This window comes from Balaenoptera ricei, chromosome 2, assembly GCF_028023285.1.
Source record: "Balaenoptera ricei isolate mBalRic1 chromosome 2, mBalRic1.hap2, whole genome shotgun sequence".
Lineage (NCBI taxonomy): Eukaryota > Metazoa > Chordata > Mammalia > Artiodactyla > Balaenopteridae > Balaenoptera > Balaenoptera ricei.
In genome coordinates, this window is record NC_082640.1 from 94,399,950 (window position 1) to 94,418,474 (window position 18,525).

General features: G+C 36.3%; 1 protein-coding gene across 1 annotated transcript in view; it reads right to left on the bottom strand.

Moving 5' to 3' along the window:
• The window catches only part of AP4E1 (adaptor related protein complex 4 subunit epsilon 1), a 63,597-nt gene that overhangs the window by 16,236 nt on the left and 28,836 nt on the right, over positions 1-18,525 (bottom strand). The window contains exons 11-15 of the mRNA XM_059913305.1: positions 17,130-17,269; positions 15,979-16,091; positions 15,753-15,871; positions 9,285-9,587; positions 7,006-7,120 (exon numbers count right to left, since the gene is read on the bottom strand). Coding sequence (XP_059769288.1) covers positions 7,006-7,120; positions 9,285-9,587; positions 15,753-15,871; positions 15,979-16,091; positions 17,130-17,269 — 790 coding nt within the window. The remainder of the gene's footprint in view (positions 1-7,005; positions 7,121-9,284; positions 9,588-15,752; positions 15,872-15,978; positions 16,092-17,129; positions 17,270-18,525) is intronic.

Here is an 18,525-nt window from a genome sequence, read left to right on the forward strand (position 1 = left end):
GTTTATTTTTGTGTATGGTGTTAGGGAGTGTTCTAATTTCATACTTTTACATGTACCTGTCCAGTTTTCCCAGCACCACTTATTGAAGAGGCTGTCTTTTCTCCACTGTATATGCTTGCCTCCTTTATCAAAGATAAGGTGACCATGTGTGCGTGGGTTTATCTCTGGGCTTTCTATCCTGTTCCATTGATCTATGTTTCTGTTTTTGTGCCAGTACCATACTGTCTTGATTACTGTAGCTTTGTAGTATAGTCTGAAGTCAGGGAGCCTGATTCCTCCAGCTCCATTTTTCGTTCTCAAGATTGCTTTGGCTATTCGGGGTCTTTTGTGTTTCCATACAAATTGTGAAATTTTTTGTTCTACTTCTGTGAAAAATGCCAGTGGTAGTTTGATAGGGATTGCATTGAATCTGTAGATTGCTTTGGGTAGTAGTCATTTTCACAATGTTGATTCTTCCAATCCAAGAACATGGTATATCTCTCCAACTATTTGTATCATCTTTAAGTTCTTTCATCAGTGTCTTATAATTTTCTGCATACAGGTCTTTTGTCTCCTTAGGTAGGTTTATTCCTAGATATTTTATTCTTTTTGTTGCAATGGTAAATGGGAGTGTTTTCTTAATTTCACTTTCAGATTTTTCATCATTAGTATATAGGAATGCAAGGGATTTCTGTGCATTAATTTTGTATCCTGCTACTTTACCAAATTCATTGATTAGCTCTAGGAGTTTTCTGGTAGCATCTTTAGGATTCTCTATGTATAGTATCATGTCATCTGCAAACAGTGACAGTTTTACTTCTTCTCTTCCAATTTGGATTCCTTTTATTTCTTTTTCTTCTCTGATTGCTGTGGCTAAAACTTCCAAAACTATATTGCATAATAGTGGTGAGAGTGGGCAACCTTGTCTTGTTCCTGATCTTAGCGGAAATGGTTTCAGTTTTTCACCACTGAGGACGATGTTGGCTGTGGGTTTGTCATATATGGCCTTTATTATGTTGAGGAAAGTTCCCTCTATGCCTACTTTCTGCAGGGCTTTTATCATAAATGGGTGTTGAATTTGTCGAAAGCTTTCTCTGCATCTATTGAGATGACCATATGGTTTTTCTCCTTCAATTTGTTAATATGGTGTATCACGTTGATTGATTTCCAGATATTGAAGAATCCTTGCATTCCTGGAATAAACCCCACTTGATCATGGTGTATGATCCTTTTAATGTGCTGTTGGATTCTGTTTGCTAGTATTTTGTTGAGGATTTTTGCATCTATGTTCACCAGTGATACTGGCCTATAGTTTTCTTTCTTTGTGACATCTTTGTCTGGTTTTGGTATCAGGGTGATGGTGGCCTTGTAGAATGAGTTGGGGAGTGTTCCTCCCTCTGCAATATTTTGGAAGAGTTTGAGAAGGATAGGTGTTAGCTATTCTCTAATTGTTTGACAGAGTTCACCTGTGAAGCCATCTGGTCCTGGGCTTTTGTTTCTTGGAAGATTTTTAATCACAGTTTCAATTTCAGTGCTTGTGACTGGTCTGTTCATATTTTCTATTTCTTCCTGGTTCAGTCTCGGCAGGTTGTGCATTTCCAAGAATTTGTCCATTTCTTCCAGGTTGTCCATTTTATTGGCATATAGTTGCTTGTAGTAATCTCTCATGGTCATTTGTACTTCTGCAGTGTCAGTTGTTACTTCTCCTTTTTCATTTCTAATTCTATTGATTTGAGTCTTCTCCCTTTTTTTCTTGATAAGTCTGGCTAATGGTTTATCAATTTTGTTTATCTTCTCAAAGAACCAGCTTTTAGTTTTATTGATCTTTGCTATTGTTTCCTTCACTTCTTTTTCCATTTATTTCTGATCTGATCTTTATGATTTCTTTCCTTCTGCTAGCTTTGGGGTTTTTTTGTTCTTCTTTCTCTAATTGCTTTAGGTGCAAGGTTAGGTTGTTTATTTGAGATGTTTCCTGTTTCCTGAGGTAGGCTTGTATTGCTATAAACTTCCCTCTTACAACTGCTTTTGCTGCATCCCAAAGGTTTTGGGTCGTCATATCTCCATTGTCATTTGTTTCTAGGTATTTTTTGACTTCCCCTTTGATTTCTTCAGTGATCACTTCGTTATTAAGTAGTGTATTGTTTAGCCTCCATGTGTTTGTATTTTTTACAGATCTTTTCCTGTAATTGATATCTAGTCTCACAGCGTTGTGGTCGGAAAAGATACTTGATACGATTTCAATTTTCTTAAATTTACCAAGGCTTGATTTGTGACCCAAGATATGATCTATCCTGGAGAATGTTCCATGAGCACTTGAGAAAAATGGGTATTCTGTTGTTTTTGGGTGGAATGTCCTATAAATATCAATTACGTCCATCCTGTTTAATGTATCATTTAAAGCTTGTGTTTCCTTATTTATTTTCATTTTGGATGATCTGTCCATTGGTGAAAGTGGGGTGTTAAAGTCCCCTACTATGATTGTGTTACTGTCGATTTCCCCTTTTAGGGTTGTTAGTATTTGCCTTATGTATTGAGGTGTTCCTATGTTGGGTGCATAAATATTTACAATTGTTATATCTTCTTCTTGGGTTGATCCCTTGATCATTATGTAGTGTCCTTCTCTGTCTCTTGTAATAGTCTTTATTTTAGAGTCTATTTTGTCTGATATGAGAATTGCTACGCCAGCTTTCTTTTGATTTCCATTTGCATGAAATATCTTTTTTCCATCCCCTCACTTTCAGTCTGTATGTGCCCCTAGGTCTGAAGTGGGTCTCTTGTAGACAGCATATATATGGGTCTTGTTTCTGTATCCATTCAGCCAGTCTATGTCTTTTGGTTGGAGCATTTAATCCATTTACATTTAAGGTAGTTATCGATATGTATGTTCCTATTATCATTTTCTTCATTGTTTTGTGTTTGTTATTGTAGGTCTTTTCCTTATCTTGTGTTTCCTGCCTAGAGAAGTTCCTTTGGCATTTGTTGTAAAGCTGGTTTGGTGGTGCTGAATTCTCTTAGCTTTTGCTTGTCTGTAAAGGTTTTAATTTCTCTGTCGAATCTGAATGAGATCCTTGCTGGGTAGAGTAATCTTGGTTGTAAGTTTTTCCCTTTCATCACTTTAATATGTCCTGCCACTCCCTTCTGGCTTGCAGAGTTTCTGCTGAAAGATCAGCTGTCAACCTTATGGGGATTCCATTGTATCTTATTTGTTGTTTTTCCCTTGCTGCTTTTAATAGTTTTTCTTTGTATTTAATTTTTGATAGTTTGATTAATATATGTCTTGGCATGTTTCTCCTTGGATTTATCCTGTATGGGACTCTCTGTGCTTCCTGGACTTGATTAACTATTTTCTTTCCCATATTAGGGAAGTTTTCAACTATACTCTCTTCAAATATTTCTCAGTCCCTTTCTTTTTCTCTTCTTCTTCTGGGACCCCTATAATTTTGAATGTTGGTGTGTTTTATGTTGTCCCAGAGGTCTCTGAGTCTGTCCTCATTTCTTTTCATTCTTTTTTCTTTATTCTGCTCTGCGGTAGTTATTTCCACTATTTTATCTTCCAGGTCACTTACCCATTATTCTGCCTCAGTTTTTCTGCTATTGATTCCTTCTAGGGAATTTTTAATTTCATTTATTGTGTTGTTCATCATTGCTTGTTTGCTCTTTAGTTCTTCTAGGTCCTTGTTAAAAGTTTCTTGCATTTTCTCCATTCTATTTCCAAGATTTTGGATCATCTTTACTATCATTATTCTGAATTGTTTTTCAGGTAGACTGCCTATTTCCTCTTCATTTGTTTGGTCTGGTGGGTTTTTACCTTGCTCCTTCATCTGCTGTGTGTTTCTCTTTCTTCTCATTTTGCCTAACTTACTATGTTTGGGGTCTCCTTTTCGCAGGCTGCAGGTTCATAGTTCCCATTGTTTTTGATGTCTGCCCCCAGTGGCTAAGGGTGGTTCAGTGGGTTGTGTAGGCTTCCTGGTGGAGGGGACTGGTGCCTGTGTTCTGGTGGATGAGGCTGGATCTTGTCTTTCTGGTGGGCAGGACCGCATTCGGTGGTGTGTTTTGGGATGTGTGTGACCTTATTATGATTTTGGGCAGCCTCTCTGCTAATTGTGTTCCTGTCTTGCTAGTTGTTTGGCATAGGGTGTCCAGCACTGTAGCTTGCTGGTTGTTGAGTGGAGCTGGGTCTTAGCGTTGAGATGGAGATCTCTGGCAGAGCTTTCACCATTTGATATTACATGGAGCTGGGAGGTCTCTGGTGGACCAATGTCCTCAACTTGGCTCTTCTACCTCAGAGGCACAGGCCTGATACCCAGCTGGAGCGTCAAGACCCTATCAGCCACATGGCTCAGAAGAAAAGGGAGAAAAAGAGAAAGAAAGAAACAAATAACAATAATAAAATAAAATAAAGTTATTAAAATAAAAACTAAAAAAAAATTATTAAAAATTTTTAAAAAATTAAAAATAAAAAAAAAAGAAAAGACAGAAAGAAAGAAAGAAGAGAGCAACCAAACCAAAACACAAATCCACCAATGGTAACAAGCGCTAAAAACTATACTAAAAAAAACGACAGACAGAACCCTAGGACAAATGGTAAAAGCAAAGCTATACAGACAAAATCACACAAAGAAGCATACACATACATACTCACAAAAAGAGAAAAAGGAAAAAAATATATATATCTTTTGGGAAGTCTGAGGACTTCTGCCAGCGTTCAGTAGGTGTTCTGTAGGAGCTGTTCCACGTGTAGATGTATTTCTGATGTATTTGTGGGGAGGAAGGTGATCTCCATGTCTTACTCCTCCTCCATCTTGAAGTTCTCTGCAGTTCTTTTATACCTTGATCATTTCGCTATACCTCTCTGACCATCCCCAGCTGTTATTAATTTTATTTTTTGAGAGACTAACAGTCTAAACTTGATGTGGTTTTCAAAAATCCATAGTTCTGTAGACAGGAGATTATCCTGCTACTTCCCCTTATTATCTCTGGTTTTATCTAACATTGGGGCTACAACATATTCAAATAACGTTTTAACAGAATAATCCACACTGATTCCTCAATGCTTTTCTTTGGTAGGAACTGGTAATAAAAGTTTGTTCCCCACTGTCCCACCTATGTTTGCTAATTCTCATTATCTTACAATATTTTCCTTAAGTTTATTGTTATGAACTTGGCATTTTTCTACCCAAGAGAGCTAAGTACCGTATCCTTCATAAAAGTGACATTTGACTACTACTCTTCAAATGATTTATAAAAATCTCAAACAATATCAGTATCAGAACCGATTGCCAATTGAAGGATTCTAGAATTAACAACTTGTTGGGCAGAAAATACCTATTTTTCCCCCACTCTTTACTTTCTGTCATAGCCACAATTATAAGATACATGATTTTATAACTTATTCTTCAAGTATATAGCATAAGCACTTGCTATGTCCTGTCTTGTAACTGATTTCCTTTTCCATGATATAAAAGACAGTTTAGGCTCATGAAATTTCAATTTTACTTTAGAGAACTTTTGAAAAATAGGTTTGGGAGGAGAGGGGAAGAGCTTAATTTGACAGTTTAACCCCATTTATAATGATGATTCCATGATCAAAAATGTACTTGGCAAATGAATATACTAGCTTGGGGAGTTTCAGGGCTATTATATTTGCATCAGCCACTTAACTTACTTTAAGAAAGAAGAAAGGCAGTGCCAGAAATTAGGCTCCTTGTCCTACCCCCTCTTGCCTACCCTAGCCTTGAATTGCAGTAATAAGAGCAACTGATGGGGAATTCCCTGGTGGTCCAATGGTTAGGGCTCTGTGCTTTCACTGCAGGGACATCCCTGGTCGGGGAACTAAGATCCCGCATGCTACACAGCACAGCCAAAAAAAAAAAAGGAAAAAAAAAAAAAAAGAGCAACTGATGGCCCCCAGACATTTGAAAATAAGGAAATATGACAACTGGACCATGTCTCCCACTCTGGAACTCCAGATTTTCACTCCATGCCTTGGATGTCATAGGCCTCTATATGCACTATAGTCAGAGGTTGGGCAACTGTAATTCAAAACTTTATTTCCCCCCACATATTCTATCAATACATGAGGAGTTAAATGGGAAGGAAACTGATTACCCTTTGAAAGAAAATTGTATTTTCTAGGCCTTTAGGTATCATTGTGCTAAATAATGTCAAAAATCTTAAAAGAGCAAATACTTCCACGAAAAAATAACATCAAGCCTATTATTAGTGTTTATACTTTTTGGTTTCATTGTAGGATCAACCATTTAGTTGTACTCATATGCCTAGCGCAGAACCTAAAAAATAATAAGTACTCTACAAAATCATTAAATAATGAATAGGAGAAAAAAAAAGACCTTTCGGCATTGAACTTTTCAGTATTAACATTCTGAATTCCTGTATAGATAATATTTAATGGTCTCCCTTTGTTCATATATATATATATATATATATATATATATATATATCCCATCCACCATCAAATATCTCAGTGATCTCCTCTTTACTAAAATAATGACAGAAGTCTTTCCCTGACAGCCTACATTTTTTAAATGTAAAGTTATTCTTTTCTTTCTAAGCTGTTCCTAAATTCACTGATCAGATATTTCATTGGAGGAAGCATTTTAACACACTTAAGCTATACAAGATTGTTCAGAATAAAATGAAACTCACTAGTTCATAGAAAGCAGAGTTTTCTTCTGAAACTCTTCTGCAGATATGCTCACGCTGATATCTGTCAGCCCTTTACACAGTGACCAACATGATAATTCCACCTTCAAGTTCTTTTAAAATTCCAGGATGGCTGCCATATCTTAGGCACTTATGTACATGAAACCTATGGCTTTGGGAACACCTCTAGGCTAAATTTTTTTTCCTGTTTACCCCAAACAAGGTCAGGGTGAACAAGTCACAAGCAGACTTAATGAGAGATAATGAATCTCCTCAGTTATTTACTTACATGACTATAATATCAATTGCATTAAAAAGTGATATCCCTACAATCTAGCTTATTATAAACCCATGAAAAATTACCTTTTTCCTGAGAAAGCTTTTCCTCCTGCCGTTGGTGGTGAGGTTTGTAAGGTGCTGCCCCCTGACTTAGTTCTTCAGCCACAAAACCATCCAGAAAAGATAAGGAAGCATCTACCTATATTAAAGTAAAGCAAAAATTAGGAATTAAAAAAACTTACCCTAAACAGTAGACTGCACATTCACAGAAGTGATTTCAGCCCATATTTCCTAAAAATAATTTTTAAGTGAAAAACAGAACTTCAACCCTAGAATTGCTACTCAACTCTCTTTCTGAAACATCTATAATCAAAACACTCAGCTAAGAATCTAACAATATAAGTCATGTGCACTTGGTATTCATTTCACTGCACTGCAGAATACATTTTTGAGCATCCAAAATGTTAAGGCATCATGTTAGATGCTATAACTGAGACAAAGGAAGACACAAGTCCTGCCTCATGAGACTTGTAATCTACCAGAGGAGAAGACACATACACTATGAACTATAGTGTCTACATTAGTTTCCTGCTGCTGGGGGCTAAAAACAAAGCCCCCAGCAAAGGCTAGTTCCTTCTGGAGGCTCCAGCGGAGAATAGGTTTCTTGTCTCTTCCAGCTCCTAGAGGCTGCCGGCATTCCTCGGCTTGTGGCTATATCACTCCAATCTCTGCTTCTACTGTTATTTGGCCTTTTCCTCTCTGACCTCTTGCCTCACTTTTATAAGGACCCTTGTGATTATATCATGCTTACTCAGATAATCCAAGATAATCTTCCCATTACAAAATCCTTAACTTAATCAAACCTACGAAGTCCCTTTTACCATAAAGTAACATACGCACAGGTTCCAGGGATTAAGATGTGATTATCTTGGGGAGGCCCATTATCCAGCCTCTCACAGTGCCTTTGATTTAACTATCCTATTCCTTTCTACCTAAAAATGCTTTGTTACAAACCTGTGGAAAATTACTTAATTTCAATAAAGTACAAGAATAGAAAGGTACAAGAGAATGCTTAAATGAAAAGAAATAAAGAGATGAAGAAAGAGTAAGGGGAAAAGGAGAAAAGAAAAAGTGAGGGGAGAAATAAAAATGAGATACACAAGAGGATATAGCAGTAACGACCTCAGAAACCACAGATTTGCCTCTCCTAATTTAGCCAAGTGTATACAAACAGCTCAGATAATTTAGAACAGCAGGTAATTCTCAAAAAATTTAAGTGGCATGTCACACTGTGCATTTGGCAAAGTTTAGTTTTGATAAGTTTTTTTTTTAAGTTTTTTTTTCCATGTGGACCACTTTTAAAGTCTTTATTGAAATTTGTTACAATATTGCTTCTGTTTCATGTTATAGTTTTTTGGCCACAAGACATGTGGGATCTTAGCTCCCCAACCAGGGATTGAACCCACATCCCCTGCATTAGAAGGCAAAGTCCTAACCACTGGACCGACAGGGAAGTCCCTCGATAAGATTCTTAAGAGATGAAGCCATGTCATCATCATTATCTTTTATTGGAAGAAAGGGAAGTAGAGTAACTAACTAGTTTAATACTATGTATAGCATATTTATTCATATAGTCTCTGGAATGCCAACAAATGTTAAACCAAGGCCTCTGCCCATGAGGAGCTAATGAAAAAAATTAATGAACAAAGGTTCAAAATAAATATAAGCCATGAACATCTGAGTCATAATTAGTGGGAATATTGCCCATCCTCCCCTCTTCTTCAACTATATGACATCTAATATAAAAATTTGAACAAATCTGACTTCCTTTTGGAAGTTTTCAGATTTACACCAATCTGAGAGAGAACTCAGAGGTGAGCAGTAACTAAGTGCTTTGGATTAAAAGCAGCACTGGCTGAAAGTAGGTGGGAGAAGAAAAGGCGGGTGATCAGGTTCCAAAGTAGTAAAAATTTAGATAGTAGATGGACAAAATAAAATGGAGAACTGTTTTTTTCTTACATTGTCAAAGAAAAGAGAGCAATAATAAAATGACATATTAGAGAAGTTCAAAGGAGATAAAATTTTTAAGTTCTCAAATTATTATATGTTAAAAGAGACTGTCATAGACTATAAACCCCTTCACTGCAGTTCTCCAGAACAGATTAGTCTTCCTGACTATTTAGGATCACTACTGAGTAGAAGCTCTCAAATGCCCTCTCACACTAATGTGAGAAAAATGCCAACCTTCATCTAAAGTGCTACAGAAATGACATTTTGGCATATTCCAGATATATCACAAATGCAAGAATTATTCTGTTTAAAGACAATGCAATTTTGTAAAAGATGGAATGCAGATATCTTACCACCATGTCTTCACAACTCTTATCAACTGGAAGCAAGCCCTTCATAAATTTCACATTCTCATGCAAATGTTTTAATTCAAATGCATGTTGTCTCAAACAAGTATCCAAAGATGTGGTAAATTCCTGGATTAATCTCTCAACTATATTAGAAGAGTGTGCTTGGGGTGTCAACTTGGTCACAGCAGCAATTATCCAGGCTTTTGTTTCTGAAGAAATGGAGTCACTCGTAAGTAACTTGTAGAGCTTGGTTATAACTTCCTCTGGCGCTTCCTTACCTAAGAGGTAGGAATACTCCCCTAAAACCTAAAACAAAGAAATGTATATATGTAAATATCAAGTTATATAACAACTATACTCAGAAATCTAAACAAAGTGCCTACTGCCGGAGTGAATTTAACTTATACTAAACATATTCTCACGGTGAAGAAATTATTAAAGATACAATTGTATATTTTAGGTTCAAAATTACACCAAGAATTGGAAGTGAATACAAAAAGGTTTTCCACGTCTTTATCGTTAACAATATATAAAGTAGCATACCATTACAAGTTAGCTTTCTTCTGAACTTCCAGGTTTGGATGTTGGTTTTTAAAAGCACTTTCACATTCTGTTACTATTTTTTCCAATAAGCATTTAAACAAGTGGTTCTCACATACTAGTATGCATAAGAGCCACCTGAGGTGTTTCATAAAAATACACATTTCTATACTCTCAGCCCAGAAAATCTGATTTAGTATGTCTGTGGTGGGGATCTACAATACACATTCTGAAAAAGCATCAGCTGATTCTGATGTAGATGATCCACAGAAGAGACTCTGACGAACACTGATCTATTTTACACATACTCTTTCCTACATCTAATTTATTCAGGTGATATATAATCCTATTGGTCTAAGGGTCGTTAATAAACTGATAATTCATGGAGTGTGAGATCTTTCCTAAGTAGTATTTATGAAGTATATTCATGTATAATACTGGGACCAGCAAGAAAAAACAGTGAGGTGAGGTGATAGGCAAGGGAAGATTTATGGCTAGTAACAAGAAGAGGAAAAAAAAAGAAATAGGACTACATAAATTCAATCCTTAAATAGTAAGATAACTTTTTGACTGGTTTAATAAAAGATGGAAGGAAGCTCTAGAAGAACAGGTAACCTAAATCCCAGTTCAAAAATCAATGGACTTGAGCTTCCCTGGCTGCACAGTGGTTAAGAATCAGCCTGCCAGACGTAGAGAATGGACTTGAGGACACGGGGAGGGGTAAGGGTAAACTGGGACGAAGTGAGAGAGTGGCATGGACATATATACACTACCAAATGTAAAACAGATAGCTAGTGGGAAGCAGCCACATAGCACAGGGAGATCAGCTCGGTGCTTTGTGACCACCTAGAGGGGTGGGATAGGGAGGGTGGGAGGGAGACGCAAGAGGGAGGAGATATGGGGATATATGTATATGTATAGCTGATTCACTTTGTTATAAAGCAGAAACTAACACATCATTGTAAACAATTATACTCCAATAAAGATGTTAAAAAAAAAAAGAGTAGCTCCCGCTCACTGCAACTAGAGAAAGCCCGCGCGCAGCAACGAAGACCCAATGCAGCCAAAAATAAATTAATTAAATTAATTAATTAAAAAAAATCAATGGACTTAAGCTTCTGGGAAGATAGAGTAGGTGAATTTTTCCCCTATTCTTCCTGCTAAGTACACCTAAAAACCCTTGATGTTATACATAAAACACATATACAAAGACTGAAAGGTAGAGAAAAAAAGGCAGATCACTAAGAACCTTGGGACCTAAGGAACAATACAGTGGGTTATCTGTTGCCTCATATACCTCAGACTGGGTACTTGAGAGCCAGCAACCTAGAAATGCCAGTGGGAGAAGGACAAAAAAGCCCCAAGAAAAGCCTGCCTTCTAGCCAAAGGGCCAGGAAGACAGAAAACTTTCAGATAATAATCCCTCTACTCCAGCCAAGCACCAAACAGAAAAAACTGTAGCCCCACCCATACCAGCAAAGGTGGAGTGGAGAGTCAAGACTTCAACACCTACCAGGTTGTAAAAAGCATCCCAACTCCCCAGCAAGGGTGGTAACAGAGAGACTGAGTGAAAACCAGGAACTTCATCCCCACCAAGCTGTAGAAAGGCCCACTCTTCTGCAGTGTCTGTGAAGACTACATAGGAAGCCTATACTTCACCTCCACCCAAGTTTAAAGAGGTAGCCCTCCCCCTCTCTGCTGGAGTGGTGTCAGCGGAAGCCTAGCAGAGACTCAGGCCCAGTGGAGGCCACATAGTTAGAGATATCTACACCCCATCTCAACACCATCACCAAAAGAATTAATCCACATCTATAGAACACACCACCCAACAATAAGCAGAATACCCACTCTTTTCAAGCACCCACAGAACATATAAGACAGATCATATCTTAGGCCATAAAATAAACCTCAACAAACTTAAAAGAACTGAAATTATAGAGTACTTTCTCTGACAACAATGGAATCAAACTAGAAATCAGTAACAGGAAAGATAACAGGAAATTTTCAAAACACTTAAAAACTAAACAACACCCTTGCACACAATCTTTCCAGAAAACAGAAGAGGAAAGAACACTCCCAAGCATTTTATGAAGCCAGTATTACCTTGATACCAAAACCAAACAGAGTAGAAAAAAACAAGAAAACTATAGACCACTATCCCTCATGCACAGAGATGCAAAAATTCTTAACATGGTCTCAAGAAATCTACGAAAAACAATTCTAGATTAATAAGTGAGTTCAGCAAGATTGCAGAGTATAAGAACAAAATACAGGAATAAACCTATACACTAATGTCCACTAATCTGTGAAAAAAAGGAAGCAAGAGTATAGGACAGAGAAAAAAACAGTCTCTTCAATAAGTGGTGCTGGGAAAACTGGACAGCTACATGTAAAACAATGAGATTAGAACATTTCCTCACAACATATACAAAAATAAACTCAAAATGGATTAACAACCTAAATGTAAGACCTGAGACATACACCTCCTAGAAAAGAACACTCTTTGACATAAATTGTAGCAATATTTTCTTGGATCTGTCTCCTAAGGCAAAAATAAACAAATGGGATGCAACTAAACTTAAAAGCTTTTTGCACAGTAAAGGAAACCATCAACAAAATGAAAAGATAACCCTCATAATCCGAGAAGATATTTGCAAATAATGCAACTAACAAGGATTTAATTTCCAAAATATACAAACAGCTCATACGACTCAATATCAAAAGAACAAACAGCCCAATGAAAAAACGGGCAGAAGACATGAACAGACATTTTTCCAAAGAAGACGTACAGATGGCTAACAGGCACATGAAAAGATGCTCAACATTACTAATTATTAGAGAAAGGCAAATCAAAACCACAATGAGATACCACGTCACACCTGTGAGAATGACTATGATCAAAAAGTCTACAAATAACAAACGCTGGAGAGGGTGTGGAGACAAGAGAACCTTCCTATATAGTTGGTGGGAATTTAAATTGGTGTAGCCACTATGGAAGACAGTACAGAGGTTTCTTAAAAAAATTAAAAATAGAGTTGCCATATGATCCAGCAATCTCACTCCTGAGCATATACCTGGAGAAAACTATAATTTGAAAAGATACATGCCTCTAGTGATCATAGCAGCATTATTTACAACAGCCAAGACAAAGAAACAACCTAAAATGCCCATCAACATACTGAATGGATAAAGAAGATGTGGTATATATACACAATAGAATACTACTCACCCGTAAAAAAGAATGAAATAATGTCATTTGCAGCAACATGGGTGGACCTAGAGATTATCATACTAAGTGAAGTAAGTCAAAGAGAAAGACAAACACCATATGATATCACTTATATGTGGAATCTAAAATATGACACAAATGAACTTATCTACAAAACAGAAACAGACTCACAGACATAGAAAACAAACTTATGGTTACCAAAGGAGAAAGGGGTTGGGGGAGGGATAAATTAGGAATTTGGGATTAGCAGATACAAACTACTATATATAAAATAGATAAACAACAATGTCCTACTGTATAGCACAAGGAACTATATTCAAAATCCTGTACTACACCATAATGGAAAAGAACATGAAAAAGAGTATGTACATATATGTATAATTGAATCACTTTGCTGTACACCAGAAACTAACACATGCTGTAAATCAACTATACTTCAATAAAATAAAATAAAATGAAAAGAAGAAGAAAACGAACTAGTGGTTACCAGTGGAGAGAGGGAAGCAGGGAGGGGCAAGTTAGGGGTAAGGGATTAAGAGACACAAACTACTATGTATAAAATAGATAAGCAACAAGGATATACTGTATAGTACAGGAAATTATACCCATTATCTTGTAATAATCAATAATGGAATATAATCAGCAAAAATAATGAATCACCATGCTGTACACCTGAAACTAATATAATATTGTAAATCAGCTATACTTCAATTAAAAAAAAAAAAGATTTTGAAGTTTCTCCTGAATTTGTATCACTTTGCACCATTGTAAAGTTGAAAAATCATAAGCTTAACCATCTTAAATCAGGGACCATCTGTACCTAAGTATAAATCTAACAAAACAGGTACAGGATTTGTATGCTGTAGAAAAAGAAACACTCTAAATATATGAACATGTCATGTTCATGGAGGAAAATACAAATGGCCACCAAATACAACAATCAATTTAGGCAAGGATTATCAATGCTAAAACCATTGATGAAAGATAGTTGAAGAACAGATGTTCACAAAGTCTCACAGAATCACCTCACAGATTAGTTCTAAATTAGTAAGGAGAAACAGCACCTTCACAATGGTGAGACCCTTTACAAAGGTCACCATCTTAACCAAACAAAGAAATTTACTATCACCAATAACTGGAGGAACTGACATTATAGGCATCCTGACACAATGCAGTGAGAAATACATACTGACAATGTAGTATTCTTGCTAAAAATGTTTAACTGAACCAGAAATAGTCCAATTCAGAATGCTGGACATTCTGCGAGTCAACAGTATTCATCCAAAAAAATCAATGTCATGAAAACAAAAAGAAACTGAGCATCACTGTAAAATAAAAGAGGCTAAAAGATATAACTAAATGCAATTTGTGAATCTTAACCTGATATGGGATTGGGAGGAGCAGAAAAATAGTCATAAGAGACATTTTTTGGACAACTGGATAAGTCTGAATATGGACCGTATATTGGGTGATATTAATGAATTAAGGTCACATTTCTTAGTGCAATAATGGTTTTATGGTTACCTAGAACGTCACTCTTGAGAGAGTCACACTGAATTTTTTATAGGGTAAGTGTCATGAGGTCTGCAACTCAATTTTAAACGGCTCAACAAAACAAACTGTACACAGGTAGACCTAGCTATAGATATAGATGTATTGAGTTGGTCAAAAAGGTTGTTCGGGTTTTTCCATAAGATCTTATGGAACCCAACAGATACAGTAAAGCAAAGGTGGTTAAAAATATTAACTGGGAATCTAGGTGAAAAGTATAGGGGTATTTATTATGCCATTTTTTCAAAGAATTATTTAATAAAAGTCTGGGTAAAATTATGGTTAACATGCTAACATTTGGCAAAACCATAAAATATTAAAGTGTGAATATTCTATGACCCAGAGCTGCACTTCTCCAAATCTCCCCCTAAAGAAGTGCTCACTCATATGCACAAGAAAGAATATACAAAGGTGACAGGATGTATACGATTATGTAGGTTTATATAACATAAAACTGTGACCTTGTTTTGCAGAGATGATCTCCTTGCTGGCTTTGATGAAGCAAGCAGCCATGTTGGGAGGCCCACCTGGCAAGAAACTGAGGGCAGCTCTGGGAGCTAAGGGCAGCCAACAGTCAACAGTCTGAACCTCAAACCCTCAGTCTTACAGATGCAAGAAACTGATTTCTGCCAACAACCACATGTGAGCTTGGAAGCAGATCCTTTACTAATCAAGCTTCAGATGAAACAGCAGCCCCAAGTGACACATTGACTGCAACCCTGAAAGACCTTAAGCAGAGAACCCATGCCTGGACTCCCAACCCACAGAAACTGTGAGATAACAAATGTATGTTGTTTTAAGTTTGTGGTAACATTATTATGCAGCAATACAAAGCTAACATAGCACAGATACATGAGTATTCACATATTCAAAAATAGATTCACATAGAAAACACAACAAATGCATTGTAGACACAGACAGGCATCTAAATAAATACCCATATTTAAAAGACTAGTCAAGTGAAATGGCAGAGAGAATGAATAGATAAGTAAATAGTTAAGTGATAGAAGGTAGCCACTGGGAAAGAAAATTGACAGCTGAAGGAGTTAACTGAGTAGAACTGAATGATTTCTGAAGAAATATATTATTAGTATTTGACTTTATAAAAAAATAATATTATAAACATTTATGATTCAATGTACTTTGCTCACCCAACTCATAACTTGAAGAAATCTCTGTGGGTAGAACACATTTTCCACATCTAGTAAAGTGAAATAAGACTGAACTGCATAGAGCCTTAATTGTTGATTTTCTGTTTCATCATCAAAACCTACAAAGAAATTAATATACCATTTTAATTTCCACTAAATTCTCTAAGGACTCTGTAATAAAAACATTTAATTTTAAAATCTTTGCAGAATGCAATAGTTTACTAACCCTCTGCTAGCAGTCTCAGAAAGTTATTGGGAATATCAGGATGCATAACATCTCCTCCCACTGAAAATACAGCATTCATTGTCTGAATAAACCACGCATTATCAGGAGCATATGTGTCCACAGTGTTAAGAACAAGTACACTTCCAGATGCCACTTATTAAAATTATCCTTTCTGTATAAATCTTAAAAAAAAATAACTCTCAATTCATCCTAGTTTGGCATTTATACCTTTAACTTCTGCCAATAAATTGTTCTATACTCCAGTTTTATGTAAAAAGGTGCTCAGTAAAAGCTTATTGAATAAACTTAATAAACCAGTTCATGTTGCTTTATCTAGCACCATATATTGCACATAACAGGTGTCCAATAAATAACTGTGAAATAATTGAAAGAAATGTTCCAGCTAACTATGGACAAAAACAATGGAAAATAATATGCACTTCAGAAGCTAAATGTTGTGACATGTCTATCTGAACAAGTTTACCCTCTTTTCTAATCTATTCCTCTTCACTTCTAAAATTCTATCATTCTGCTGGCCAGAGCTATAGCGCTGGTTAGGACAATACTACACTTAAGCAATTTCCAAGATACTTTGATCAGCATTATTCATTCATTCAATCTTAGATTTAAACAACAGACATCTTAAAAAGAATGATGAGTAACCTCGTGACCTGCAAAGTTCCTTTGACTTTTAAAAAACAAATGTGAAGAAAAGTAACATGTGAATGGAGTTGCCAACTACTTTACTGTGACAATTTCCAGTATAAACAGTAGTGTAAAGGATAAATTTTAGCATCCTGATCCCCTCAACAATCCCCCCAAAACAACAAGAACTTTTACTCAGGAAAGAAACTGAGTAGGAAGTAAAGTCAAAGACAAGGAGGGGCTCTAAGAGGAATCAGACAGAGATTCCTGTATCCTCCTGCTGATAATAGTGACCAATGGAATAAAAAGAACCAGGAAAAAAGTCATCCCCTAGGAAGTCTACACAAATTCTTGTTTTTGACAACAAGAGAGGCTTGAATATCAGGAATGGAAGTTACTGCTGGGCCTCTGAACTCAACATGCAAGTGACCACGTCTAGACCAATCATTTAAAAGTCACTGTGTAACTAAAGGTATTTTATGACTCATGGTCCAAACAAAGGATATTTCTCAGCCAGCTCAGCTATTTTGCCAACCAAATTGACGACAATATATTCTTCTTTGCTCTGATGTAAATATTCAAGCATTTTCTGGACAATCACTGTTATATTCTGTGCATTAGTAATTCTGTAAAGAAGTTCCAGAGTCTATTTAAGAAAGAAAAATAAAAATAGTATTATAAAACTATGCATGATAACAAATAAATACTGTAACATATAGGTTTATAACAGTTGATTCTTCCACTTTTATGTAGCTCTACTGGGCAGTTAATAGGTGCTCAAGAAATGCACATTTTAACTGAACAGAACTTAAGAAAGGTAAGACTATTGTCAAAAAAAAAAAAAAAAAAAGAATTGTAATCCAAAGTCCAAAAGCCTTCTATTGATATAGATAATTATGATCTGACATCTCTATATGACAGGCCATGTAAAGACTAAAAAGTTAAAAGGTTAATAATCTATTTTCTAAAAATGTAACAGCTTCTTAAACCTACATTACTTAGGCCTGTGTGCTCTGCACGTGCGCCTGTGTGTGTATACATGCATACACATATAAAAATCCAGTTTTGCAAAATGCTTTTTCCACACTACCCGAACAACAGAAAACCACACTTGAATAGATTTGTCAGCTAAGGGCAAACGGTCTCTAATGGATGGATAAGGTAGTGCAAGCACTTCAAAGCCCAGCAAAGCCTACGTTCAGAATCTCGGGTATCAAAGGAAGAACCATTTTACAGCTTTCTCAGTGATGAGGCATATACCTCTTGCTGCCTGAAGTAAGATGAAGGAAGACCAGTACCAGAGTAAGCTCCCATTTGGCTGGCTTTCTGAGGCCCTACATCAGGGTTCTAAAAATATCATAGTTCCCAGAAATCAGTATGAGACAAAGGGCAATAAAGAGAAAGCATCATTTACTGGAATTTCAGGATCAAGAATATTAGCTGCAGGAGAATTTCCACATATCCTTCTCATCAAATTTGTTCATCTATCTTTAGGGTTCTTTCTAATTTTTCAGTCCTTATACCCAGGACTTCAAGTACAACAGATTTTGAATTTTTTTAAACTTTTCCAGTTAATCCTTAACACCATTTAAAATCTATAAATACATAGGTCCCCCATGTATTTATAGCTTTCAACCTATGAAGCTGCTTCAGACATGCTTCCTGTAGACTCTATATGTCACGTATTTTAAGATAATCTACACCAAATTTACTTCCTACTCTAAGACCATGAAATTTAGCATTTCCAGGACTGAATGGGGACTGGTATTATGAACTGCATGGGTAAAGGTCTTTTCTGTTAACTCCTTCTTGCCTTCTTTTTCCCTGCTATGAAAGAAAAGTAATAAAATCAGGTAAAAGGGAATCCCAGCCCCAAGCAACAGGTCACTCCATACCCCAGGA